Here is a 27,961-nt window from a genome sequence, read left to right on the forward strand (position 1 = left end):
GTCATGGCTCAGTTCAAGCACATTGACTTCAGATGCTGAGGATGGCTCCTTGGAGCCTCCACCTCAGGCAATAAAAATAGCTCAATTGTAAGCATGGCCCTAGATGGGCAGAGCATCTGCCCCAGACTGGGGTTGCCAGGTGGATCCCAGTTGGGGTGCATGTGGGAGTCTGTCTCTCTATCTCCCATCCTCTCACTTGGGAAAAAAATTTTTTTAAATAGGCAAAGGATTCGAATAGACACGTCACTGAAGAAAATATACAAATAGCCAATAAGCCCATAAACAGATGCTCAATATCTTTAGTCATCAGGGAAATGCAAATTGAAACAACAACAAAATACAATAGCACATCCACTAGAATGGCTAAAATCAAAAAGATTATACTAAGTCTTAGTAAGAATGTGGAAAACCGAAACTTCACGCATTGCTGGTGAGAACGTAAAATGATATAGCCACTTTGGAAAGCAGTCTGACGGTTTCTTCAATACACTGCTCACAAAATCAGGGGATATCTCAAAAACGAATATGAAGCTATAAAATATCCCCTAATCTCTGAGAGCAGTGTATTAAACATACACCTGTCATGATGTAGCCATTCTAATCCTAGGAATCTACCCAAGGCAAACAAAAACGAATGTTCACACGAAGACATCTGTAAACGTTCACAGCAGCATTACTCCCGATAGATAAAAACTATAAACAATCCAAGTGTCCATCAACTGATGAATGAATAAACAAATTGTGCTATAGCCATACAGTAGAATACTATTCAATACTTAAAAGGAAAACTAATACATGCAACAACATGACGCATCTCAAAAATATTGTGCTATGTGGAAGAAATCAGGCACAAAGGAACTACATATTATGATTCTGTTTATATGAAATGTTTAGAAAAGGCAAATTTATTGAGACAGAAAGCTGATCGTTGGGCGCCCAGGGCTGAGGATGGTAACAGAGATCAACTACAAGTGGGTTTTAGGATGATGGAAGTTTCTAAAACTGGATTGTGGTGGTGATTTAATATGGGTTCACTATTATAATTGAATTATACAATTACAGTGGTTGAATTTTTTAAAAGATTTTATTTATTGATTTTTAGAGAGAGAAAGGCAAGAAGGAGGAATGGGAAGCATGAACTCGTAGTAGTCGAGTCTTGTATGTGCCTAGACTGGGCAAGCCCAGCATTTCGAACCTGCAACCTCTGCATTCCAGATCAGTGCCCATGCCAGGCGTGGTGGCGCGCGCCTGTAGTCCCAGCTACTCAGGAGGCTGAGGCAGGAGGATCACTTGAGCCCAGGAGTTCTGGGCTGTAGTGCGCTATGCCGATCGGGTGTCCGCACTAAGTTCAGCATCAATATGGTGACCTCCCGGGAGCGGGGGACCACCAGGTTGCCTAAGGAGGGGTGAACCGGCCCAGGTCGGAAACAGAGCAGGCCAGATCAGTGCCCTATCCACTGCACCACCACCAGTCAGGCTACATGGTTGAATTTTATAGTATTCAAAGTGTACCTTAATTAAAAAAAATTTTTTTTTAATAGCCTAATGATAGTCTTGGCTTGATAGCTAGGTTGGTTAAGGCATCATCACAAAGCGAAGAGGTTGCTGGTTCGATCCCCATTTAAGGCACTTACAGAAACAGATCGATGTCCCTCTCTCTCTCTCTCTCTCTCTCTCTCTCAATAGCCTAATGATTTATGAAAAGATATTTAAATTCATTAGTAATTAGGAAAATGAAAACTAAGATCACAAAGATGAACAGAAACTAAGAAATCTGATAATACCAAAAGAAAATATGGAGCAAGAGGAATTCATGCACATCTGCTCATAGGAACGTAAACAGACACAATCACTCTGGAAAACAATTTGTCCTGATTCTGCAAACTTACACATCCCTATAACCAGCAAGTCACTCCAAAGCAGACACCCTGGATAGGGGCCAGACAGTAATATTTTAGGCTTTGTAGACCATGAGGTCTCTATCACAACTAACTCAACTCTGCTTTGTATCACAAAAATAGCCACAGACAAAATGTAAACAAATGAGCATAGCTGTGTTATAATAAAACTTTATAAAAACGGAGTAAGCCAGATTTGACCACTGTAGCCATAAGTAGTCTGCTAATTCTCACCCTAAAGAAATACCTGTACCTTGATCAGGAGACATGTGCAACAGTTTCAGAGAACTTGTTTATATTAGTAGAAAACTGGGAGCAACCCAAGTGTTCACTCATAAGAGAAGTGATAAATGAATTGTAGCATATTTTCAAAAGGAAAATGATATTGCGATGAACTACAGTGTGTCCGTAAAGTCATGGTGCACTTTTGACCAGTCACAGGAAAGCAACAAAAGACGATAGAAATGTGAAATCTGCACGAAATAAAAGGAAAACCTTCCCAGTTTCTGTAGGATGATGTGGCAGCATGTGCGCACGCGCAGATGATGATGTAACACCGTGTATACAGCAGAGCAGCCCATGGCCATGCCAGTCAAGATGTGGACGGTACAGAGGAAAGTCCAGTGTGTTTTGTGGCTCACTACATTCGAATCCGTGACCAAAGCGCAACATGAATATCTGCATGTTTATAACGAAGCACCACCACATAGGAATAACATTACTCGATGGGATAAGCAGTTGAAGGAATCCGGCAGTTTGGTGGAGAAACCCCGTTCTGGTAGGCCATCAGTCAGTGACGAGTCTGTAGAGGCTATACGGGATAGCTACCTAAGGAGCCCTAAAAAATCTGTGCATGAGCCCACATAGAACTTCACTGAATAGCTATGAAACTGGGAGAGTTTTCCTTTTATTTGGTGCAGATTTCACATTTCTATCGTCTTTTGTTGCTTTCCTGTGACCGGTCAAAAGTGCACCATGACTTTACGGACACACTGTATACTCTTGCTACCTGCAACAACATGGACAAACCTTAGAAAGAAATACTAAGTGAAAAGCAGATAGAAGAAATAAGCTATGACTTAACCACAGATATATGATTCAATAGAGGTCAAAAATAAGCAAAACTAAATAAAGTGTTATAGCTCTTATATATATAAGCAGTAAAGGACAACTAATGGAAAAACAAGTAAAGGAATGGTAGGAACTCAGGGTGGAGGTAACCTCCTAACAAGACCAGAGATAGTTTCAATAGTTTTGGTACTATTCTGGTTCTTATATTAGGTCATGGCCACACAGGAGTTCACAGCTTACACATGCAGGATATATTTAATTCTGTACACATAAAATAAATATTAAAATTTTGTTTTTTAATAAAAAATAAACAGAAATACTGTACTCCCTGTATTCAACTAAAAGATCCCAAGAAGATTGAAGAGGCTACCTGTCACTGAAACAGGAAATAGAGACTTTCCTACTAATAAACAGTAAGAGATTTATATTCTAATTCAGACAAGTGGATCATGCCAAAACACATACATGGCTTGTAAATACCATTTGCATTCAGAAAGAATTGATAAAAAAAATATTGAAAATTATTCTAAAAATTAAAAAATAAGTAGTTGTTGATTCATCTTTCTTACATTCAATTTTTTGTTATTTAAATAAGTTTATAACTATGGATCACTATTGTTAAAAACTTATTCAAGGGTCCAACAAAATCACAAATTATATTTCTAAAATAGAAGTCTGGCACCATCTGGTGGCAGTACTCTGCAATAGCAGTTTATATATATATATACATATATATATATATATTTTTTTTTTTTTTAAGATTACTTCCCTCATTCATTTATTTACCAAGTAATAGATAAATACTGGGCATAATACACATTTAAAAATCTTTCTTGGAAAATAGAAAATAAGATAAGGTTTAGTATCTGAATCAGGGTTTTAGAGCCTGACCTATGGTGGTACAATGCTTAGAGAGTCCACCTGGAGCACTGAGGTTGCCGTTTGAAACCCAGGCTTTCACCAATTGGAAACCCTGGGCTTGCCCATTCAAGGCACAGATGGAAAGCAACCGCTATTGAGTTGATGCTTCCCACTTCTCCTATCCTCTCTCTCTTTCTCTCTAAAAATCAATAAATAAAAAAATAAAGAAACCCCAGGCACATATGAGAAGCAATCAATGAACAACTAAAGTGAAGCAACTATGATCTCACTCCCTCTTTTTCTCTCTCACTCTAAAATCAATCAATAAATTATTTTTAAAAACAAAGATAAAAAAATAAAACAGCATTTTAGATCTTCCAATATTCAAGGGGAAAGTTTACAGTTTATTTTATGACTATCAGAATGTAAGAGTCTGCTCTTGTTTAGAAGTTTGCTTAAAGTTATCTATACCCCTGGAATTCTCAGGCAAGGACGCCATCAGGAGTGTACTGGTAAATATGGTCTATCAATGCACCACATCAGGACCAGTAGCACACCAATACAGTTTTCAAGGAAAAGAATTGTGATGGTTTTTAAGTGTCCTCAAATTCTTGACACTTCTTCCAAAGGGTAGAAGCCTAATTTCCCTTTCCTTGAACATGGACTAGAATTAATGACTCACTTCTTTCATATATATATATATATATATATATATATATATATATATATATTCATGTATATATATATATGTATGTGTGTGTATATATTATATATATATATATATATATTTTTTTTTTTTGTATTTTTCTGAAGCTGGAAATGGGGAGAGACAGTCAGACAGACTCCTGCATGCGCCCGACCGGGATCCACCTGGCACGCCCACCAGGGGCGATGCTCTGCCCACCAGGGGGCGATGCTCTGCCCCTCCAGGGCGTCGCTCTGCCGCGACCAGAGCCACTCTAGCGCCAAGGAGCCATCCCCAGTGCCCGGGCCATCTTTGCTCCAATGGAGCCTTGGCTGCGGGAGGGGAAGAGAGAGAGACAGAGAGGAAGGAGGGGGGAGGGTAGAGAAGCAAATGGGTGCTTACTCCTATGTGCCCTGGCCGGGAATTGAACCTGGGTCCCCTGCATGCTAGGCTGAGCTCTACCGCTGAGCCAATCGGTCAGGGCCTGTATATATAATTTTTTAATGTTTTATTTTATTGATTTTTTAGAGAGAGGAAGGAAAAGAGCAGGAGAGAGAAAGGAACATCTGTTCCTGTATGTGCCTTGACCAGGGATTGAAAACCAGCAGCCTCTGCACTCAGAGATGATGCTCTAACCAACTGAGCTATCTGACCAGGGCAATGACTCACTTCTAATGAAGACAATGTAGCAAAAGTAAGGAGGTGTAACTTTCACAGTTAAATCAAGGGTGGCCCTGGCTGATGGCTCAGTGGATAGAGCATCGGCCCAGTGTATGGACATCCAAGTTCAATTCCCGGTCAGGGCACACAAGAGAAGCAACCATCTGCTTCTTTCTCCCTCCTCTCCTTTCTCTCCCTCTGCCCCTCCAGCAGCCAGTGGCTCAGTTGGTTCCAGCATGACCCTAAGCATTGAGGATAGCTCTGTTGGATTGCATCAGCCTCAAGCGCTAAAAATAGGTTGGTACTCAAACATCAGCCCCAGATGGGGTTGCTAGGTGGATCTCGCTAAGGGCACATGTGGGACTCTGCTTCACTATCTCCCCTCCTCTCTCTCTCACACACACACACACACAGAAATCATCAAGGGCATCATCACTTCTATCTTGCCTTCTTTTGGATCACTCATCCTGATCAGTCAGCCACCACGTCATGAGAACGCTCAGGCAGCCTATGGAGAGCCCATTTGGGAAGGAACTCTGACCTTCTGTCAACAACCAACACCAACGTGTCATCACATGAGTGAGCCCCCTCGGAAATACCTCCCGCTCCACCAAGCCTTCAGATACTTCACTCCTCGCCAGTATCGCCAAGCTAAGCCAGTCCCAAAGAAACAAAACCAATAAACGTTTGTGTTGTTTTAAGCCACTTAGTTTTGGCATTATTTTTATGCAACAATACATAACTAATACTTATCATTTCCTGGAACCAAATTCTATCCAGAACAGGAAGTAAAACTAGCTCATTTCAGTTATAATTTGCCCACATGGTAATAAAATTTCAAATTTTCTTCCCTAATACATGAAGTCAGGGATCGGGAACCTTTTTGGCTGAGAGAGCCATGAACGCCACATATTTTAAAATGTAATTCCGTGAGAGCCATACAACTACCCATGTACAATACATTACACAGTATCTAATAAAAATTTGGTGTTGTCCCAGAGGACAGCTGTGATTGGCTCCAGCCACCCACAACCATGAACATGAGCGGTAGGAAATGAATGGATTGTAATACATGAGAATGTTTTATTTTTTTAATAATTTTATTCCTTTTTAGAGAGAGAGGAGAGAGAGAGAGAGAGAGAGAGAAGGGGGAGGAGCAGGAAGCATCAACTCCCATATGTGCCTTGACCAAGCAAGCCCAGGGTTTCGAACCGGGGACCTCAGCATTCCAGGTCAATGCTTTATCCACTGCGCCACAGCAAGTCAGGCCTGTTTTATATTTTTAACATTATTTTTTTATTAGAGATTTGTCTGCGAGCCAGATGCAGCCATCAAAAGAGCCACATCTGGCTCACGAGCCATAGGTTCCCGACCCCTGCATTAAGTAGTGATCTTTTTTTTTAGTGAGAGATAGCCAGACACAAGGGAGAGAGATGAGAAGCATCAACTCATAAGTGCATCACTTTAGTTGTTCACTGATTGTTTCTCATACATGCTTTGACCAAGGCAGTGGGGGGTGTCTCCAGCTGAACTAGTGACCCCTTTGCTCAAGCCAGTGACCTTGGGCTTCAAGCCAGGGACCTGTGGGCTCAAGCCAGCGACACTCAAGCTGGTGACCCCCGCGCTCAAGCTGGATGGGCCCATGCTCAAGCCAGCAACCTGAGTTTCAAACCTGGAACATCAGCGTCCCAGGTCGACCTTCTATCCACTGTGCCACCACTGACCAGGCAGTAGTAATCCTTTTCTTAATTCCCCCAAATTGTTTAATATTAATTCAGAATATTCATCACTTTCTAAGTTAATTCAAACAAAGAGCAACCCAAGCAGACCAGTCAGTCAGCAAGGATTTTTTCAAACATCTTTGGCACAGCAACTACACTAGACACTGAGTAGAGAACCACGCCTTGAGGTACTTATACTTTAATTCAGATTAGTATTCATGAAATAATGTGTCCTCTTCCCCGGCTCTGAAAGCAGCGGGTGACTGGAGGGGGTTTGCAGCGTCTCCTGTACCTCTGTGAGGGATCCGCAAGCCACACCACCGCGCAGGGCTTCGTCCAGAGCAGACAGGGTTGTAGGCAAGGACGCTGGCGAGAGAGCCGCAGAGCTTCGTGCCTTTATCTCATAAGCCTGAACAAGAAAACAATTATGTTCTTTTCAACCTCCATAACTATTCATAAACACAAACCAAATTTTAGCAGCTGAACACTAATTTTATCTTTTTATCTTCTGTTATTTATTTGCTCCACCAATGTTTACTCTTTGCCAGGGACTGAGCTAGATTATGGGGATGTGATTTCACACACAGAGCCCCTGCCCTCTCAGTACTTACAGTCAACCCTTAGAACTGGACACTGGGCGGCTACTATATAATTAATAAGAGCTACTGTGATAGGGAAGCTGAGACATAAAGACAGTACACCTGACCAAGCAAAGGAAACATGCACGTTCCTGCCAAAGAGAGAATGTGCAAAGGCCAAGAAGCAATGGGGGAGGGGCAATAAAGGGAGGAAACAGAAACTAACAAAAACGACAAAAAATAAAGAGTTCGTTTAGAACGGCTGAAAGGTAGAGTGTGGTCACAGTGTGACAGGCGATGAGGCTGGAGAAACAGGGATCAGATCACAAAGAGCCTTGTTCAAGTTTGGAGTTTATGCCGACAGCAACAAAGAGAGACATGACCAAGTCATCACTTCAAACCGAGGCTGGTTTGTGAAGAATAGCTAGAAGGTAGGGGTGGCAGGTTGAGAAATAATCCACATTAAATCTTTGGATCCTGTGAATGCTACTACTTTATATGGAAAAGGATCTTTGTAGATGGGGTGAATGTGATTACATGCCCACCAGTAATGTATAAGAACACTTGCCTCTTGCAATCTCTATCATTAAAAATTTCATTTGTATGAATGAAATGAAACCATAAAAATGCATTGACGTTAAAAAAAAATGGATTCACTCAATAAATTAAAGTGCCTACTGCCTGCCATAGATTATGGCTTCCTCTGGGAATACAACGGTCAAATAGATATAGTTTCTACCCCCTTAACATTTACAATTTAATAAATTTATGACCTTACCTATTGAATTATTTCAGTGAAACCATGGATTACCACAGATATTTTTACGGCTATATTCAGGCACATAAAATAATTAGAAAAGCTATGGTCAAAATTGTGTGGTTTGCATGTGATTTAGAAATACGTGAATGTTGTCCACAATTCATCATTAGGCAACATAGGTGGGCGTGTGGACACTTTATCAAACATGTAAAGGCAGTCCAATCTGTCAGCATTAAAGTGATTCATTTGTAACTAAGTGTAATTACTAGAATAATAGATTTAGTGACTGTCAAAAAAAAGAATAAAGTGAACTTAAAAAAAAAAGAAAAAGACTCCAGGAATAACAGTATGTGCATAAAGGAGACAAAGAGTAATATTGTGATATGACATTCCAATAGTTTTCTCCTACTTTGGTGGTTGCTTCCTCTCAGATTCTTTATTGTCTAAGCGTACCTTTAAATGTTGGCTTCACTCAGGACTTGGGTGTGGGGAAAATTATCTTCTCCCTATACAAACCGTGTAGGCAATTGCTCATCCACTCCCATGGCTTTGACTATCATATTTACACTGCCGACTCCCACATGCATACAGTACTTCTAATGCAGACCTCTCCTCCAAGATCCACGACCATACACGGGGTGAGGCGAAAGAAGGTTTACAGGTGTAACGAAACAGAGTTCATTCTTGTGTTATTCATTAATATTGTAGTATTTTCCACACAAACAACTGTAAACCTACTTTTGCCCCCCCTCCCCTGTATTTAACTGCCTACTTCACATCTCCAATCAATGTTTCACAAGTACCTTAATTTCAACAACTACTAAAGGGAATTCATGGTCTGCCTTCCTCAAACCTGATCCTCTTCCAGTATTCCTTCTCTCAGGAAACGGTGCCACCCAGCTTCTCAAAGCAAAAATCAAGGAATCATCTTTGAGACTTTCCTGTACTCATGACTACCCAGACAGTCACCAAATCCTATTCATTCTACCTCCTAAATATTTCTCATATTAATCAATATTATACCACCTGCATTAATACCACACTAATAATCTATGTCACAATCGCTTTCTGTCTAGCAGGGGTCTCAAACTCAACTCAGCATGTGGGCCGCAGAGCAAGATCACAGCCATTCGGCGGGCCGCACTAGGTCTACAAAAGGCAACTGTTACGCAACACTTTTCTCACTGCAGTTGAAAACAAAAAAAAATCAGTACAACATTGTTCGGTGGGCTGCATGCGGCCCACGGGCCGCGAGTTTGAGACCCCTGGTCTAGAGTATATTGATACCTAGCTATTCTTTACAAATATTCTCCTGCTCCTTTTCAATCACTTGTCTCTGTTCAAGGCTGAGTTTCTAAAAACATAGATTACACCCTTTTATGGCTTCTCATTGCTCCCACAATAAAGTCCCAAATCCTCAGCACTGTCTGCAGGCCCCAGTGATCTGACTCCTGCCTGCTCCTCTGACTTCAGCGCCTGTCATTCTCTTCCTTTCCTCACTGCTGCGTTCCAGTCACACCAGCGTGACTTCACGGCCATGCGACCACCAGTCTGACTCTCTTCACAGAGCCTCTGCATTTGCTGGCCCCAAGCCTGCAAACTCCTCTCCACTCACCTCCCTTCCAACTCCTTCGCTGATCTCTCTCCTATTCATCCTTCAGGTTTTAGCCTGTCGCTTCCTTGGTGGGGGGAGGGTCCTTCCCTAAATTAAGTAATGTCCCATTATTAAGGTTCAAAGCTGGCCCTGGCTGGTTGGCTCAGCAGCAGATCATCAACTGGCATGTGGAAGTCCCGGATTTGATTCTTGGTCAAGGCACACAGGAGAGGCAACCATCTACTTCTCCCCCTTTCACCTTCTCCTGTTTCTCTCTCTCTTCCCTTTCCACAGCCATGGCTCAATTGATTCAAGTGCACTGGCCCTGGGCACTTGAGGATGACTCTGTGGAGCCTCTACCTCAGGTGCTAAAAATAGCTCGTTTTTAAGTACGGCCTCAGATGGACAGAGCATCGGCCCAAGATGAAAGTTGCCAGATGGATCCCAGTCAGGGTGCATGCAGGAATCTGTCTCTGTATCTCCCTACTTTCACTTAAAAAACAAAGAAATGAAAGAATATATATATATATATATATATATAAAATTTTCAAAGCTCCTTGAATTTTTTCTTCATAGGACTTATCACTACTATAATTAACTAAATATTTATGTAACTATTATTTGTTTAATGCTGTCTTCCCCCACTAGGTTACAGGAGGGCAGGGACTTTATCGATCTCATTCACTACAATATCCCCAGTACCTGACAAGTGCCTGAAACATGGCCAGCACTCAGTAAATATTGGTTGAAAGAATAAATGACTGAATAAAGAAATAGGTAAAAAATCCTTCTTGAAAGAATAAACTAAGGGTAAGCCAATATTAAGGCAGGACTCAAATCTAAGGAATGCTACAAGAGTGAATGTACAACAAAAGAGAAAGATGAACTCTTGAACTGACATTTAGAATGGTACTGAGGTTGCAGATGAAGTGGTGATGTAAGTGGAGACGGAAATGAACTTCTTGCCCGTGGTCTCTTATTACCTACTTAGAAATATGCCATAGATGTTGACTGGATAGAATGACAGATGTCAAATTGAAAGGATTTCCTGGTGCTTTACAACCTTCAAAATAGTAACAGGTTATTTTAAATCTAGTCATAGAATCATTAGAGTTACATTCTATTGTAACTCTAACTTCTCCAGTGATACAAAGTGAGCCATCCAAAGCTACGAGATCAATGACAAATCTGACAAATCTAAGAGCGGTGCCAAGCCCAAACTCCAATTCTAATTCTCCTTCTGCCTGCTCTGCCTTTAGGGTATTTGCCTTAGATTATAAGCTAAGCCTGAACAGAAGGAAATTTTTATCTGCCCACTGTGTCAGAAGTCTCAAATGACCTCCCTATTCTATCACAGGAAAGATACTTACTTTGCTATCTCATACTGAAATTGAGATAGCAAAGTAATTAACTTGCAATCCACCTAAATAAATACATTTGCAAAGCACTGAACAGATTTTTAGGCAACTCTTATTCTGGAAAACAGTATCTTTTCTACCATGCATAAAATCTGTAATTTTAAAAGCTCAAGTCATGAGACAGAAAATATGACAAAATAGTACAACTTGATGAGGGCTTGTTATAAAAGGCTTTAATTCTTCTCAAGTTTTTAAATAGTATTTACTCAGCCAATAAGCAAATTTAATATGCATACTTTATGATGTAGAGTAAATGATGATGGAAAAAGTTAGTATTAGAGAGATAGTAGAGTTCTTTTTTGTATGTGTGTGACAGAGACAGAGAGAGACAGAGAGAGGAACAGATAGGGCCAGATAGGGCCAGACAGACAGGAAAGGAGAGAGATGAGAAGCATCAATTCTTTGTTGAGGCTTAGTTGTTCATGGATTGCTTTCTCACATGTGCCTTGACCGAGGGGCTACAGTAGACCGAGTGACCCCTTGCTCAAGCCAGCGACCTTGGGCTCAAGCTGGTGAGCCTTGCTCAAACCAGATGAGCCCACACTCAAGCTGGCAACCTCGGGGTTTTGAACCTGGGTCCTCCACATCCCAGTCCGATGCTCTATCCACTGCACCACCATCTGGTCAGGCAAGAGATAGGAGAGTTCTAAACTTAAAAGTATATTATAATTTAAGCACGAGGTCCACAAATCCTACCCAAACAAGCAAAAGAGAAAGATGACCTTCTGAAATATTACTTTCAGCTAAAAGGAAAATAACTTGCTATTGCCCCTCATTTCCATACTTAGGAACTATCTCCCCTGGGCTTGTAAACTACTTACATTATATTCTCATTACATGACTAGCTCTGGTGTAAGACTCAAAATTCTTGAGGTACTGACCTCTATTTTTGCTTTTGCCTCATTCCAAAAAAAGATTTTAAATGGGATAAAGAATCATTTTAAAATAAAAATCAGAACTGAATCATAATAAAAAAAAACACATATACATATATACCGTTTGCATCTTCGGGGCACAGGCCCTGCTAACCACACACAGAAGTTCATGGACGCCTCGATAACTAAGGCCAGTGATCTTCATAAGCTCCAGTGGGGAAAGACATAAAAAGTCCTAAAGAGACATAAAGATAACATTTTAAATAAATATGTAACAAAGATATTAGAATTAATAGGAAAATTTCAACTGATGGTATCCATGTGTAGATAAAAAATGAAATTTACTACAGATCTAAGATTTACATTTTCCTTATAGTACTTTCCCCTCAAAATATGCCTTAACTAGAAGATATGATGAGTCTTATGCTGTGATTATCCAATTTAGTTTGCATCTACCAGAGGACACACCACGTGACATCATGTGGCAGCAGCATCCAACCCATGGGTATATGACACTGCACTTGGACCCACCCAGAAAGTGTCAGGTGGAAATCACTTCTTCCTAAGCTACATAAGATCATTCAGAAAAAGTATTTGATAATAAACAGAGAATAAAACTATCACATGAAATGTTAAATTTCATACTTTTAAGAGCATTTCAAAGTGTGAACATGATTATTAAATGTATAACAGAGAGACAAAGAAACCTTTAACACATAGAGCAATTTTTAAAAAATTATAGCATGTTCTCAAAGTCTGTCTTATTAAGGATTAAGTTCTAATCTAAAACCTTAAATCTCATCTAACCCAAGAAATTTGTTTCACTACTGTGCTTAAAAATACATCTTCTCCGGCCCTGGCCGGTTGGCTCAGCGGTAGAGCGTCGGCCTAGCGTGCGGAGGACCCGGGTTCGATTCCCGGCCAGGGCACATAGGAGAAGTGCCCATTTGCTTCTCCACCCCTCCGCCGCGCCTTCCTCTCTGTCTCTCTCTTCCCCTCCCGCAGCCAAGGCTCCATTGGAGCAAAGATGGCCCGGGCGCTGGGGATGGCTCTGTGGCCTCTGCCCCAGGCACTAGAGTGGCTCTGGTCGCAACATGGCGACACCCAGGAGGGTCGCAACATGGCGACGCCCAGGATGGGCAGAGCATCGCCCCCTGGTGGGCGTGCCGGGTGGATCCCGGTCGGGCGCATGCGGGAGTCTGTCTGTCTCTCCCTGTTTCCAGCTTCAGAAAAATGCAAAAAAAAAAAAAAAAAAAAATACATCTTCTCCATATATTTGCCTCACTCCATCAATAAGAAAATGATCCTAACTATTAAATTCTCTTGCTTTTGAGAGCAATTATCCATATTGAATACCATCTCCTCAGTCTTCTGTCTGTCCCTATCTGGCCCTCTCTCTGTCTCGCTCTGTCTCTGTCACACACACACACACAAAAGAACTCTCCTACCTCTCTAATACTAACTTTTTCCATCATCACTTACTCTACATCATAAAGTATGCGTATTAAACTTGCTTATTGGCTGGGTAAATATTTAAAAACTTATCCTCACCCTTGAGAAGAATTAAAGTTATATTTCTCGTGTAATTACAAAATTTCTTTTCAGTAGGTAAAACTTCTCTAGAACCCCAAATTAATGCTACCAGTGTGCTTCACCTTATGTCATGAGCATCCTAACCCCCCAAAATGCAAAAATATTGAACTTGGATAAATGAAATGTTATTTGGAAGTATAACTTAAGTGGCTTATCACTTAAAATTAGTCTATGGAGAAACACCATCATTTATTCTTTTTTTCATAAACCTAAGTTTTCATATTTCAAGTTTATTTAAGAGTTATTATGGGCCTGACCTGTGGTGGCGCAGTGGATAAAGCGTCGACCTGGAATGCTGAGGTCGCCGGTTCGAAACCCTGGGCTTGCCCAGTTAAGGCACATATGGGAGTTGATGCTTCCTGCTCCTCCCCCCTTCTCTCCCCCTTCTCTCTCTCTCTCTCTCTCTCTCTCTTTCTCCCCCCTTCTCTAAAATGAATAAATAAAATCTTTAAAAAAAGTTATTACGGTATACTTAACATTAATTTGTACTTAAAGTTTCTCACTAAAAAAAAAAACAAAAACGTTTACCTGACAGGTAGCAATCTGATGTCTGTTCAGACGGTCACACAGCTCTTGTGACAAACCCGCTCGCCTTAGTTTCTTGCTGCCCATGACTCCAGATGCCAGAAAAAAAAGTAAGAAAGAATCACCTTGAAAAAACATTGGAAAATAGCATAAGTAATCATAGGTGGCTACTGTCCAAAACACTGAAAACTCTTCAAATTTTTCCATATGCATAATGAAATGTAGTATTTAAAAAATTATTGATAAAAATAAAAGAAGGCTCTAAAACCTTTCTAAATGTTTTAAATATGGAAGACAACTGTTTGTCAAGCACGCACACAGAGAAACAAGACAAGAACATGCATTTCACACCTCTCTTTGATGCTTAGAACATGGGGTAGTGACACCACTTGACATTTGTAAAGTATCATCAGATTCTAAACGCATTTAAAAATTTGGATGTGTAAGTAACCTTCGAGGCCTACTCTAAAAGAACACTCCTAAAAAGTCTTGACTTTCATTGCACAGTAACAATAATCCACTGATTGAGCTTCTACTTACCAGGCACTGTTGCTATACGTCAATTACCATATTTCATCTTCTCAACAGCCCTGAAGGAAGGCTATTGACCCCATATTGGCATATGAGAAAACAAAAGCCTAGAAAGTATAGCTATTCTGTTATCACTAGAAAAAGTAAATGGTGATTCCAGATTTCAAACCCAGGAAGTCCGACTCTGAGGTCTATCCTCATAACCTTTACATTTACACTTTGCTACAAGTCCATAATCATATTTAACTTTTTCTATGAGTCAGAGCAAATCTTCTGAAGCAAATGAGATTTTATTATTCCAGATGTCATGTACAAGCTGAATTGTTTATTATACTAGCTGCCCACATTCCCACACACTATTAAATTTCACTCCTGTTGCACCTTGCTAGGGTTAAATGAGTCTCCTGAAATAACTGCCTTCAGAGAGCTAGAAGAAAATCACTGAGTCCCTTAGTAATGTATACAAAGGAAAGGCTGTGCATCTCACTGGGATGTCAAAACATCCTCTGGATAGAGTAAAACAGGAACTCCTCATTGTTCCAAGGGATAAAGCAATCTAATCAGAAAAGTAAAATTTGGAAACAAAAACATATACATAAAATGTATAGAATTTCTAATACCATGACCCAAATTTCTATTTAACATCTAAATTCTTTGAATCAGATTGATTCTCTGTGTACAAGATTAAATATTTCTCTCTCTCTCTTGCTCTATCTCTTTCACACACACACACACACACACACACACACACATACACATCTCCCACAATCAGGGAATCCATCCCTCTCATTTCTCTTAATGAAAAGTAGTCAGTATTGATTTGTTTCCCCAGTAGGAAGTTTACGAAGTGACATGTGCTATGTCATCGCCTAGTGCAGGCTTGGCCAACAGTTTTTACCCCAGGGCCAGATTAGAAAGAAAACATTTTACACGGGCTGGACGAAATATTAAAATTAAAAAATGTTAAATACAAAAACTATTTGTTTAAGTGAATAAAATTTTATTATGTAATTTTGTTTATGAATAAAGGTGAGTGAAAAAAATTTTAATATACAATATTATTTTAATAAAAATATAATTACATACGTATAAATATCCAAACTGTATCACAATCAATCAAAACAATATTTAATTACAGTAATAGAATGAGCTTGAAGGGTTTATATTGCAAGAAAAACAATTATTTCATTTTACAAACAGCCTGGACACATTTTCAGTTATCAACTGCAGCTATTGTCTATGCTACAATGCCAATTGATTCAGCACACTTGACCACAAAAATAACGAATTATTTGACCTTGGGTGCACACTGGCAAACTCCGCCTAAAAGAATGTGGGTTCCACATCGCTGCTAAATGTCAAACAGTTCATATTGAGTACAGATGGGTACAAAAGTTGTAAATCTTTATAATGGAATTTTTTTAAAAAATAAAGAAGTATCGCAAATCCATTTGACCAATTATTGGAAGTTAACCCTAGATTAGTCACACGCGGAATTCTTTTCCACGTATCACTATCTTCTTAAATATCTCGATTTCCAATAATCAAAGACGCTTCCGCTTCTGAGTAGCTGAGATTTTAAAGTAGCGGAGAAAATTAAAAATTTAATCGCGGGCTGCATAAACTCATTACGCGGGCCCGATGTTGGCCATGCCTGGCCTACTGTCTTCACAGACAAGGTAGTTACGGGCACTGACACCATTTAGACTGATAAATTCATTCAAAAAGGAGATCTGAAAACCCCAAACTACCTGTACTTTAACAATGACTTACTGTTGTCTCTGCCTTGATTAGGGCCACTCCCATCACTTGCCTGGAGTATTGCAAATTGTCCCTTGTAACGCTCTGCCTCACCCACAAAAAAAAAATTCCCATTCATTTGCTCCTTCTGCAGACACTTTTTAAGCACACACTCTGCTAAGCTCTGGGATACAAGAATCATTTAAGCAAATGCCCTCCCCTTTGCCAACTCACAGTAAAAGATGAAGACATGTATACAAAAATGACTAGTATTACAATAAGGATTATCATTGGTATTTAAATGTGCTATAGACAGGAAGAAGGGCCAAACTGGCCTGAGAAGCTCATACCAGTGCCATAATCCTGCCAGAGGTAGCTTCCTAAAAAGTTGCTCCAATGCTGTCACTCTCATCCTTTCAAACTGCCTATGGAACCATTAGACCACAGGATAGATTCCACACTTTTTAGGATTAAGATCCTTCATAAACTGGTTCCTCATTTCCTTTTCATTCCTACATCAATCAGATTGCAAGGCCAAGATCCTGGTCTTCCTGGCAAAGTTACTTCACCTCCTCGTCTTAGTTTCCTCACCTGTAAAACAAGGGTAATTCAAGTATCTCCTCCATCGGAATGTAAGCAAAGTTAAAGACTTCACATAATGCTCAAGGTTAACAATTATTACCATGATCAATTCATTCATCGAAACTTCATATGCTGCCTCACTTAACCTGTTCTCCAGCCATCCTGCCTGACTTCCCTCCACAAAGCTTTACACAAACTTAGTCTCTTCTTCTCTAGTGTTCTCACCACTTTGTACATATCTACCCAATAATTATGGCTTGCAAATTTGATTCTTCCACCGGAGCCTGTAAGTTCCTGCTCTGTATGTGTGTACACGCGCTCATGTGAATGGGAATGAAGGAAGATACTCAACCCTGGAGACTGAATCCTCCCTCAGCAAGCAAAGGAAGAAAAATCCTCCCGTTAGATACTCAATAAAAACTCTAAAGTAACGCTACTAATATTTATTGAGCCCTTATTACTTCGTTTTACAGATCAAAAATACAGTGGCAACTAGTTGAAAACTTTCACAGGCTAACAGCTAGCATATGATGGAGTCCGCATTCGAATCCAGGGATCTGACTCCAGATTCTACGCTATTACCTATTTCTCTTGCAATACCACCTGAAGGCGGGCAGAACCTAAACTCTCGCAATCACGGTCTCCCCTGCCAAGACCCCAATCTGCCCGGAAGTGAAAGTGGGAATGGGCATCAAGAAGCGAAAACACCACCCCAGAATCCCCTAAAAAGATTTTCAACAAGGTGCAGCTTCCTTGCAACCCCACAAAGAAAGCTAGGAAGCCCCTAGGTCCGCGGTAGGGTTCTAGTTAAGATACCTTCCAACTTCAGGGGGCGTGCCCAGCACCCGACCAAAGACTCTCCGCTGCCCCAATATCAATACCACGAGCCCAGAGAGGGAGCAGAAAATAATGCGCGCACCTCACTTCCCCATAACTGCCCCCAAGACGAAACTTTCCAGTACCGGGTCTGCAGCATCCAACTTTCAAAGTATCCCCCACCCAGCACACAGTTCCCCGCGGAAAGCGCCTCAAAGCAACAACCGAAGCGCTGGTTGGGTCGTCATCCTGGCGAAATATCCAATCAGAGGTAGGCAGAGGCCCAGGTCGGACCCGCTGCTTACTAGGAATTGTAGTTCCGACTCTGCAATAAAACTGTAAATCTCTGTTTCTCAATCTAGTGATTATCAAAATGCGGTGGAAAAACATCAGCAAGGAATGTATGAAGCCAAGGGAAACTCCGCTTGCAGTTTTCTCTTTTGTTTCTTTTGTCACTACATTTAAAAATTGCTTAATGGATCAGAGAGACCATGTTAGTTGTCTGGAAATAGATGAGAATCCACATATAACAGGAGAGGTTTTTTGGGAGACGCTTTGTTTTGGCTTGCTTTTTTCATCACTCTTCTGTGGTGAAATAGTTTGGGAAATGCTAATAAAATTGCTCAAACCGTTACTTCCTCAGTTTCAGATTATTATATAGACAAAAAGCTTTCCTCACTCTACTCTTATCTCCCCTGTACATCCTTTTATCTTATAATTTAGCTCACTTTATCCTAATCATTGACCTGCACCCTTCACTACACTGTGAGCTCCTTGAGGACAGGGACCACAAATATTCAGCTTCTAAAGGCTAGCACACCAATCAATTAACGGTTGTCGAGAAATGAGAAAATGCGTTAATAAAGTTAAACAGGACATGGGAATTCAGAACGCAGGATTCTGAGATTATAAGAGAGCCCAAAGTGTATAGACTAATAGTGGAGAAGGAATCAGGTCTTGCTCTGGGTATCCTCCCAAGTCCTGGCAAAGTACTGACACTGGTTGGAGCTCAGTAAACCCAGAAATCAAACGCAAGGGAGAAAAGAGAGCGGAAGAACAAAATCAAGAGACAGAGCTATTTCTGCCGCCTGCTCCGCCAAACGCAGAACTGAAGGTGTGGAGCAGACGAGCTGTCAAAGCTTGGAGGGGGGTGATGGCACCCAACGGCAATGAATAGTTCACATACTATGGAGATGTATACCTGAAAGCTATGTGTTCCTGTGGACCGATGTCACCCCATTAAACTTAATTTCTAAATTAAAACCAAAGCCTTGGAAGATTGCTTCTTAGCTAGGTAACTGATTTACTCTTTCCAAGCCTTCTAGCTTTCTCTGGTGCCAGGAGGTGGTGTCACGTGACCCAAACAAATATGGCGCTTTATTTGCATCTTTCCTCCATTGACCAATAGGAATGGCCGCTGTCAATCGTCAGCCCCGCCCCACCCCATACTCCCGGCAACCTACCGAATGGGATTTGTCACCTGACTCGATTCAAACATGGCTGCTCTTGAAGCACTACTGCTTTGGGCACCGGGAGCAGGTGAGTGTAAGGCACCCCAGAAGAGGCGGGAGCTTTCCGCAAGACCCCTGTAGGGACCGTCCCTGCGCCTCAACCCCCACCGCCCTCCAGTTCTGGCACAGCTTCGTCTCCGGATCTTCAATCATTTGCCTTAAGGGAGAGCTCAAACTAGGAAGGTTGCTGCTGAATTTCTCATCCTGAAGTAGGCAACCACCTAGGGATTTGAAGCCAGACTGGGTATGAAGTTTAGGAGGGAATAAGAAAATGGAGTTATGGTTCTGCGCCCCAGGCTAATACGACCATAAATATTAATTGAATATGGAGAGATGAGATCCACCCCTTAGGGAAAGGTGGGACTTCTCAAAAAAAAAAAAAAAGATAGTAACGTGTCAAATCAACCTTACACCCATAATTAGGAAAGTAAGTCCCGCCTTTCCCACTCGGCTTGATTGTTGCTATTAGTCCAAATACAGCTCCTTCCATTTCTTCTTACTCTGGTGTGTATTGTTTATAGGAGGTGCTCCACAAATGAGAAAATTGACAATGTGTTTTGCGTAATTCATCTCTTTCTATCTCCCTGCACTTTGTGCTGGGAAAATGAATCATCCATTTGGAAAAGAGGAAACTGCTTCCCAGGAAGAGCTTTTTGGATTTTTCTGTGAGTGCCTACGGAGGGGAGAATGGGAGCTGGCACAGGCATGTGTACCTCAGCTGCAGGAGGCACAAGGGGATATCCCACAGAAGGTGGAGCATATACTACAGGCGCTGGTGGTGTGTCCGAATCAGCTGAGGTAAGGGCTTGCTCTTCCTGCCAGGCAGTCACATGTTGGGAGACACAAGGTTCAATAATTGGGCTCTGGTCAATGTGCCTTGCTCACTTACCTTCTGAAGAATCAACAGAGGAAGAGTGAGTGTTTTTCATATGCTCTGAAAATTTACCTCTATAATACATGCCTATTACTTAGTCATTATTGGCTTTGAATTATCATTTGGAACTGTGTTTAAGCCTGATCAGCAAATTGTGCCTAAAACCACCATTTCTTGTTTATTGTCATTAAAGTAGATGGTGGGACTGTTTTGGAGAGTATTTTCTTTGCCTCCAAAAACCGTGCTCTCTTCTTACTTATGAAATTGAAGTGAATTCACTTCAAAGAACTGGAAGTCAATTCACTTAAAGCTTTTTATTTTGAAATATAGACTCATAAGAAGTGCAAAAACAATACAAAATGTATCCTTTTGATGCCTTCCCCTGCTTGTGACATCTCGTAATAGCCAATGTACAAAATCAGGGAATTAATATTGGCACTTACTACTAATTACCAATTAAATAATAAGACTATTAATAATAGTATTAATAAGTAATAGACTATTAATTTCACCATTTTTTAATCTGCACTCCTTTTTATATGGCTGGTTCGAAGCAATTTTATCCATGTGTAGATTCTTGTAACAAACACTATAATCAAGATACACCACTGTTTCATCACCACAAAAGAATTCCCTCACTCCCTAAGAATACCTCTTTGTATTTTGTATTTTGACCCCCTCCTTGTCCTCTGACAACTACTGTTCTCTATGTACATTTTATATATTTATATAATTCTTCCTGGCATTGCTAATAATTAGTGATACAGGAATTAAATGTACTCTTTAGTCTCTCCTTCACTTTTCTTTGGCAGTTATATTGTTTAAGTACCGTATGTATTAGGATATACAAGGAAAGGCAAAACTAGGTTTACAGTTGTTCTTATAGTAGATAATACAAGAATAAACTCTTTTGCATACTCACAACTGTAAACCTATTTTTGCCCACCTGTATAGAGTGGACACTTAGGTGACTCCTGTCTTCCTTTATTTTCCCCCCTATATTTTGGTTCTAGCCTGTTACTGTCTAATTTAAATTACTAACTTCAAAAAAAGGTGTATAGTATAGAGTTAAAAATAAATCTTTATCAAGTTCCTATTTTTTCTTTAAGATTACTTGATTCAGTTTCTCTTTCTAAGAATATACTTTAGATAGCTTTGCTTGTATGCTTTTCATGTAGTATTATTTTGTTAAAAAATAGTAAAGACTAGAGCCTGACCAGCTGGTGGCACAGGAGATAGAGCATTGGCTAGGGACACTGAGGACCCAGGTTCAAAACCCCAAGGTCACCGGCTTGAGCACAGGCTCATCCAGCTTGAGTGCAGGGTCGCCAGTTTGAGCACAGGCTCATAGACGTGACCCCGTGGTTGCTGGTTTGAGCAAGGGGTCACTGGCTCCACTGAAGACCCCCAGGCAAGGCATATATGAGAAAGCAATCAGTGAACAACTAAGGTACCGCAACTATGAGTTGATGCTTCTCATCTCTCTCCCTTCCTTTCTGGCTGTATTTGTCTGTCTCTCTCTCTCATTAAGAAATAAAGAAATAGCCTGACCAGGCGGTGGCGCAGTGGATAGAGCATCGGGCTGGGATGCGGAAGGACCCAGGTTCGAGACCCTGAGGTCGCCAGCTTGAGTGCGGGCTCATCTGGTTTGAGCAAGGCTCACCAGCTTGAACCCAAGGTCTCTGGTTCCAGCAAGGGGTTGCTCGGTCTGCTGAAGGCCTGTGGTCAAGGCACATGTGAGAAAGCAATCAATGAACAACTAAGGTGTTGCAACGCAATGAAAAACTAATGATTGATGCTTCTCATCTCTCTCCGTTCCTGTCTGTCTGTCCCTGTCTATCCCTCTCTCTGACTCACTCTCTGTCTCTGTAATAAATAAATAAATAAATAAAATTTTAAAAAAAATCTTCCCATTTAAAAAAATAAAGAAATAAAGAATAAAGACTAGATAGGGAAGGGGAGGTAGGATTAAGACCCTTTTCTTTTTTTGTCAAAGCTACTAGCTCCATTCCTGTTCTAGTTTTATTGATTTGGCATGTACATTCAAAAATTTCTCATTAGAACATCTCGCCTGTTCAGGTTTATAATCAGCTGAGCAGTGAGATCTAATTTATGGATAACAAAAGGGAAAGAGTCAATAGAAATTTTTTCTTTTTTCATTTTTCAGATGTGGACAGGACATCAACCCTCAAAGATTAGCCTGGATCTGGCTTCTTGTACTGGAAAAATGGTTTGCCCGGGAAAAGGTAAGTAAGTTTCTATTTCAAATTTTCTCCTGAGGCCAAGACTGAGAACTACTTGGAAGTAGTTATGAGATTTCTCTTCTGTCTGTTACTTCCTTTATTCTGAGGTTTGTCATATCCTCTCTCTGTATTGACAATGAGAATGGCTTAAATTTTTATTGCTGTCTTCTTACCTAAATTCATTTTTTAATTCACTAACATACATTAATATGTAATACCATTTGAGGTGATACCATTTTGGAGTATTTTGGAAGGATTGTTTAATAATTCTTTATTTTTATTTTTCTATTACAGTTGACAAATAATACTATATTAATTTCAGGTGTATAACAATATAATTTTGTTAAATAGTATTGTGCGAGTTGCGCCTGAACAGAAACAACCTTTGCCAAACTCAGTCAGAGTGACAATATGGGGCATAAAGTGTAACCCTCATAATTCTCAAGTGATGGAGAATGGAATGAAATGAAACTTGCTTATTCTTACAAAAATATTATTTTAACTAGTCCAGTGAAATTGTGTAGCTTTAAACATCATTAATTAATAATTTAGTAACTCACATAAATTGAGTGATAATTTACCAAATACAGAAACAAAGTGAGCAAATTAATACTGAAAGAAATCCTGTAATGAAGATCTTCTTTTCAAAAGAAAAGTTGCCATGAAATAGCCCTTTTAGAAGTATGCGATTTCCTGACCTGAAGTGGCACAGTGGGTCAAATGACATCCTGGAATGCCAAGGTTGCCTGTTCAAAACCCTGGGCTTGCCCGGTCAAGGCACATACAAGAAGCAACTACTATAAGTTGATGCTTCTCGCTCCTCCCCTCTCCTTCTTTCTCTCTCTCTCCTCTCTCTAAAAATCAGTAAATACAAAGAACCTAAAAATAAAAAAGAAGTATATGATAGTTATCAAATTGATACTTATCTGAGACTTTAAGATTTAAGTGAGGAACTTCTGACTCAGAAGAGAAATGACTTCCCATAAAGTTGGCAAAACTAGAGCAGAAACCAAGATCTGACTTTTGAGTTCCCATTCCTCTGCTTTTTTCACTTCAATGTTAGTTTTAGCCTTCATGGGCTTAAAAGTAAGAAACCATAGATTCTATTTGATAAGTGTCTATCATTAACCTACTTTTTTTTTTTTTTTTTTTTTAGACAGGAACATCTGTTCCTGTATGTGCCCTGACCGGGATCAAACCTGCAGACTCTGTGCTTGGGGATGACGCTCTAACCACCTGAGCTATCTGGCCAGGGCTACTTTTCTTTTTTTACTTCTCTCAGTCATCAGACTTAATTTTGTCTTTAGTTTCAGTTGTGCTTGACACCTACCCTTTCCACAGAGCTGTCAAAAAGTAACAGAAATTACTAATCTAAATATATTTCTTATCCAGGCTTTTGCCAATTTGTCTACAAAGAGAAATGACAAGAGGCAAGAAAGAGAAACAAAATTGAAAAATCAACCCCAGGATAATTAAGAGTTGGCTGTAGTTTCAGGTTTAAAAGAGGCAAACTGAGCTAAATTATTTAATAGTATCTTCAAAGAGAAAAAGAAAAAAAAAGTTTTATTCTTACTAACTAAGGATGGTTCCAGTAGAAACATGGAATTTAGCAAACCAGATGAATTTTTCCCACTTAAGGAGTGTCTGCTTACTTTATGGCTGATTGGTTACTTCTTTTGTGGACAGTTGCTCGACCAAGTCATGCGGTGAATTACACTTTCCTGACTCCTCTGCACAGACTGAGTTGTTCTTGTTTTTGCCAACACCAAAGATCATTTGGTCCATAATGCTCCAGTGCCTCGATTATTTTAACAATTGTGGGACTGTTTGAAATTTTAAACAAGGACCTCAAAGAATTTTAAAACGACCTGTATAAAGAGCTAAGATTTCAAGTGAATTCTTGGAATAATTCTACAAGGCCAGTCATTATCCTGGAATAACCTTCATCTTCTAGGGGCTTGCTGGCTGCCTGGCCTTTCCAAGTCTCTCTCTGACCTTTTGCCAAAAGTTTCCTTTTTAATTATTTGTTGAAACAGTCGTTCCATCTTCCCTTTCCTTCATCCACTTTTGCCTGCTGCCCTTTTATCTTGTAGTGATCTATCTGTACAGGTGTGAGTATGTGTGCAAAGATTTAAGCTCAGAAGTGTTCACTGCCACGCTGCTTCTATGCTTCTAACAGAGGAAGACTGGAAACAACGCCCATGTCCACAACACGTGCTCGTGTATTTATAAAATGCCATGCTGTTATTAAAATGAATTTGCAATGACATGGAAAAAATGTTCATACTCCCCTATGTGAAAAAAAAAAGTTTAGACTACAGTAGATTTGATATGCATGCATAGATGCATGTGTAGAAAATGGTCTAAATTTGACTTTGGGTGATGGGTATATAACATAATCAGTTGTCAAAATAACCTGGAGATGTTTTCTCTGAATCTATGTACCCTAATTAATCACTGTCACCCCATTAAAAATTAATAAAGGGGGGGAAAAAGAAAATAGTCTAATGCGCTTACACCACAGTATTAATAATGTAATTTTTTTAAGTGAGAAGATTTTTAGGGGGGTGTCATTTGCCTATTAGTATATTCTAATTTTTCTACTTTGAACATACCTTGCTTTCATAAGTAAGAAAATCTGTGCTGAGAAACATGGAACAAGTTCTTGCTTGTTTTAGAAATGTTAGTCATTTAGAGCCATGCATATGGATAATATAATTTCACCAGTAAAATAAATATAAATGAATTAGAATTATAGATTAAAGTTCTAAAATCTTTACCAGACTTTGCTCTTTTATTAAGGGCCTGCTGTCTAGACATCTTACCCATTCCCTCCTCTTAGTCCTCAGTAGAAGCACTAACCTTCAGCTTCCTGGCATGAATTTTCTCCACCAACTTGCAATCACCATTATTACACAAGCATTCAGATGGTATAGGTGCCTTAGGGAAGGGTGTGGTAAGAAGAAGTAGGATTTTGGACCAACAACATGCTAGATCATGTTAGCCTCTGATGTGATGAATGGCATATGAATAGAGTAAGTGTGATCTTGTGTTGTGAACTCCCCTCACACACACACACAATCCTGCAGGTCATTCTTGCCTTGAGTTAGGGGACATTTCAATAAAACCCAGCTTCTAGAAGCTTTAACCAGCTACATGATTTATGGGTGCTTCTGATTTAAATCTGTGTTTGTCAGGATTGGTCCCAGACTATATATTTTTATTTGTGTCTAGAGAAAGGGAGACTGTAACTTTAGTTTTAAGAATCAGGTGAGCCCTGGCCGGTTGGCTCAGCGGTAGAGCGTCGGCCTAGCGTGCGGAGGACCCTGGTTCGATTCCCAGCCAGGGCACACAGGAGAAGCGCCCATTTGCTTCTCCACCCCTCCGCCGCGCTTTCCTCTCTGCCTCTCTCTTCCCCTCCCGCAGCCAAGGCTCCATTGGAGCAAAAATGGCCCGGGCGCTGGGGATGGCTCTGTGGCCTCTGCCTCAGGCGCTAGAGTGGCTCTGGTCGCAACATGGCGACGCCCAGGATGGGCAGAGCATCGCCCCCTGGTGGGCAGAGCGTGGCCCCATGGTGGGCGTGCCGGGTGGATCCCCGTCGCGCATGCGGGAGTCTGTCTGACTGTCTCTCCCTGTTTCCAGCTTCAGAAAAATGGGAAAAAAAAAAGAACCAGGTGAAGGCAAATGATTGTGAAACAAGCAGGGACTGAAAGAGTCAGAAAAGCTTTCTCTTACTTTATACTCTGGTCTTCTCCGATGATGTGTCTCACTAACATAGAGATCACTTTTTCCTTTTCATGCTTGAAAAGTACTTCCTAACCATTTCATTTTTAGTAAAGATTATTTTTAAAAATATCTACTTATGCTACAGGTTTGTTTGATTTAGAGATTAAATGAGATTTTTCAAAATATGTGAAAATACAGCACACAGTACCTGGCACATTATAAGTGTTTAATAAACATTAGATCCGTCCCATTTACTTTTGTTTTCCAACCTATAATGAATACCAAATTCAAGGACTTGGTGCAAAAGGGGATGATGTGGTCCATTCCCTCCCAGGCTTACTCATAATTAGGTAATTTGGTCACTGAAAGGGATTCTTGGAGAAAGACTTCAAGTGACAGAAAAAGTCAATGAAATGAAGCAAACCTTGGAGTTTGAGGCTAATCAGTGTGGGATTTAAATGCTAGTATTTAAGTAGGGAATGCATTCAAGCTTAGCTATTGTATTTTTGTTTATAAAGGAAAGTATTTAAATCATTTCTAGGAATTGAACAGTTCTCTTAGAGAAACAGCAGAAATAAGTAACTAGAGAGGTAGAAAGTGTTATTTCTGTTTTGGGCCTGTATACCCTAGCCACGGCAATAATTACAAGGTATTCATGTTCTATAAATCCAAGCATCATAATAACTTGAAAAAGAAGTACAGTCCTCACAACGTTAAGTGGACTACAGCACTCCTTAAAGCAGCTAGTAAAGAGCTTACAATGGATAATTCATTTGAAGTTGAAAACGTAGACGTGAACCTGTTAACTACCAGCAAAAGCTGTGGAGTAAAATGATCAATGCAATGAAGAGAATCAAAGAGATCAAACAGGAAAGTCCAGCTAAATGTATAATGAACAGGTTGAAGAAAAATGAAGAACTACAGAAAGCTCAGGACATCAAAGAAGTCAAGTGAAACATTAATCTCACCGGGGCCCCTCCTGCGTGTAAAGGGAAGCAGCTGGAAGACAAAATGGTACAGAAACTATAGGAGGCCTGACCAGGCGGTGGCATAGTGGATAGAGCGTTGGACTGGGATACCGAGGACCCAGGTTCGAGACCCCGAGGTTGCCAGCTTGAGCGCGGGCTCATCTGGCTTGAACAAAATAAAAAATGCTCACCAGCTTAGACCCAAGGTCCTTGGCTCAAGCAAGGGGTTACTCGGTCTGCTGAAGGCCCGCAGTCAAGGCACATATGAGAAAGCAATCAATGAACAACTAAGGTGTCACAACGAAAAACTGATGATTGATGCTTCTCATCTCTCTCCGTTCCTGTCTGTCTGTCCCTATCTATCCCTCTCTCTGACCCTCTCTCTGTCTCTGTAAAGAAAAAAAAAGAAACTACAGGAGGATGTGGACATAGAATTTGTTTCTGACCATCGTAATCTTTAACCACTTCTGTGCACGCAATGGTAAATCCCCTTTAGAGGCCAGCTAAGTTACTTATATTTTACATAGGGCAACTCAAATGAAAAGGTGATTTAAAATACAGTGATTTCTTGTCTATCATGGGGGCTAGGTTCCAGAACCCCCCTCCCCGTGATAGGCGAAAATCAGCGAAGTAGCAACCTTATATTTATTTTATTATTTATATATATTTTAAGGCTTTATAAACCCTCCTCGCACTCTTATAACCTTTCCAACACTGTTGTTAACCTTTCC

The 27,961-nt window shown here is 40.4% G+C and overlaps 2 protein-coding genes and 1 pseudogene across 5 annotated transcripts in view; 2 read left to right on the forward strand and 1 right to left on the reverse strand.

The window, feature by feature from the left end:
• RAD51B (RAD51 paralog B) overlaps positions 1–18,114 on the reverse strand; it is a 586,701-nt gene extending 568,587 nt beyond the window's left edge. Inside the window, exons 1-5 of one of the 4 annotated variants that reach the window (XM_066276397.1) lie at positions 18,055–18,108; positions 16,861–17,101; positions 14,243–14,364; positions 12,243–12,356; positions 7,189–7,305 (exon numbers count right to left, since the gene is read on the reverse strand). In XM_066276397.1, coding sequence (XP_066132494.1) covers positions 7,189–7,305; positions 12,243–12,356; positions 14,243–14,326 — 315 coding nt within the window. In that variant the 5' untranslated portion in view covers positions 14,327–14,364; positions 16,861–17,101; positions 18,055–18,108. Of the gene's footprint in view, positions 1–7,188; positions 7,306–12,242; positions 12,357–14,242; positions 14,365–16,860; positions 17,102–18,011 lie in introns of all 4 variants that reach the window. The other 3 variants (XM_066276396.1, XM_066276398.1, XM_066276395.1) reach the window with 3 other exon arrangements.
• Positions 18,115–19,392: 1,278 nt separating this feature from the next.
• Positions 19,393–27,961, forward strand: part of ZFYVE26 (zinc finger FYVE-type containing 26) — a 70,896-nt gene continuing 62,327 nt past the window's right edge. Inside the window, exons 1-3 of the mRNA XM_066272422.1 lie at positions 19,393–19,447; positions 19,941–20,217; positions 22,461–22,539. Of these exons, the coding sequence (XP_066128519.1) occupies positions 20,024–20,217; positions 22,461–22,539 (273 nt within the window). The 5' untranslated portion in view covers positions 19,393–19,447; positions 19,941–20,023. The remainder of the gene's footprint in view (positions 19,448–19,940; positions 20,218–22,460; positions 22,540–27,961) is intronic.
• Positions 23,611–27,291, forward strand: LOC136333854 (probable ribosome biogenesis protein RLP24 pseudogene; annotated as a pseudogene).

This window comes from Saccopteryx bilineata, chromosome 4 (genome assembly GCF_036850765.1).
Source record: "Saccopteryx bilineata isolate mSacBil1 chromosome 4, mSacBil1_pri_phased_curated, whole genome shotgun sequence".
Taxonomy (NCBI): Eukaryota; Metazoa; Chordata; class Mammalia; order Chiroptera; family Emballonuridae; genus Saccopteryx; species Saccopteryx bilineata.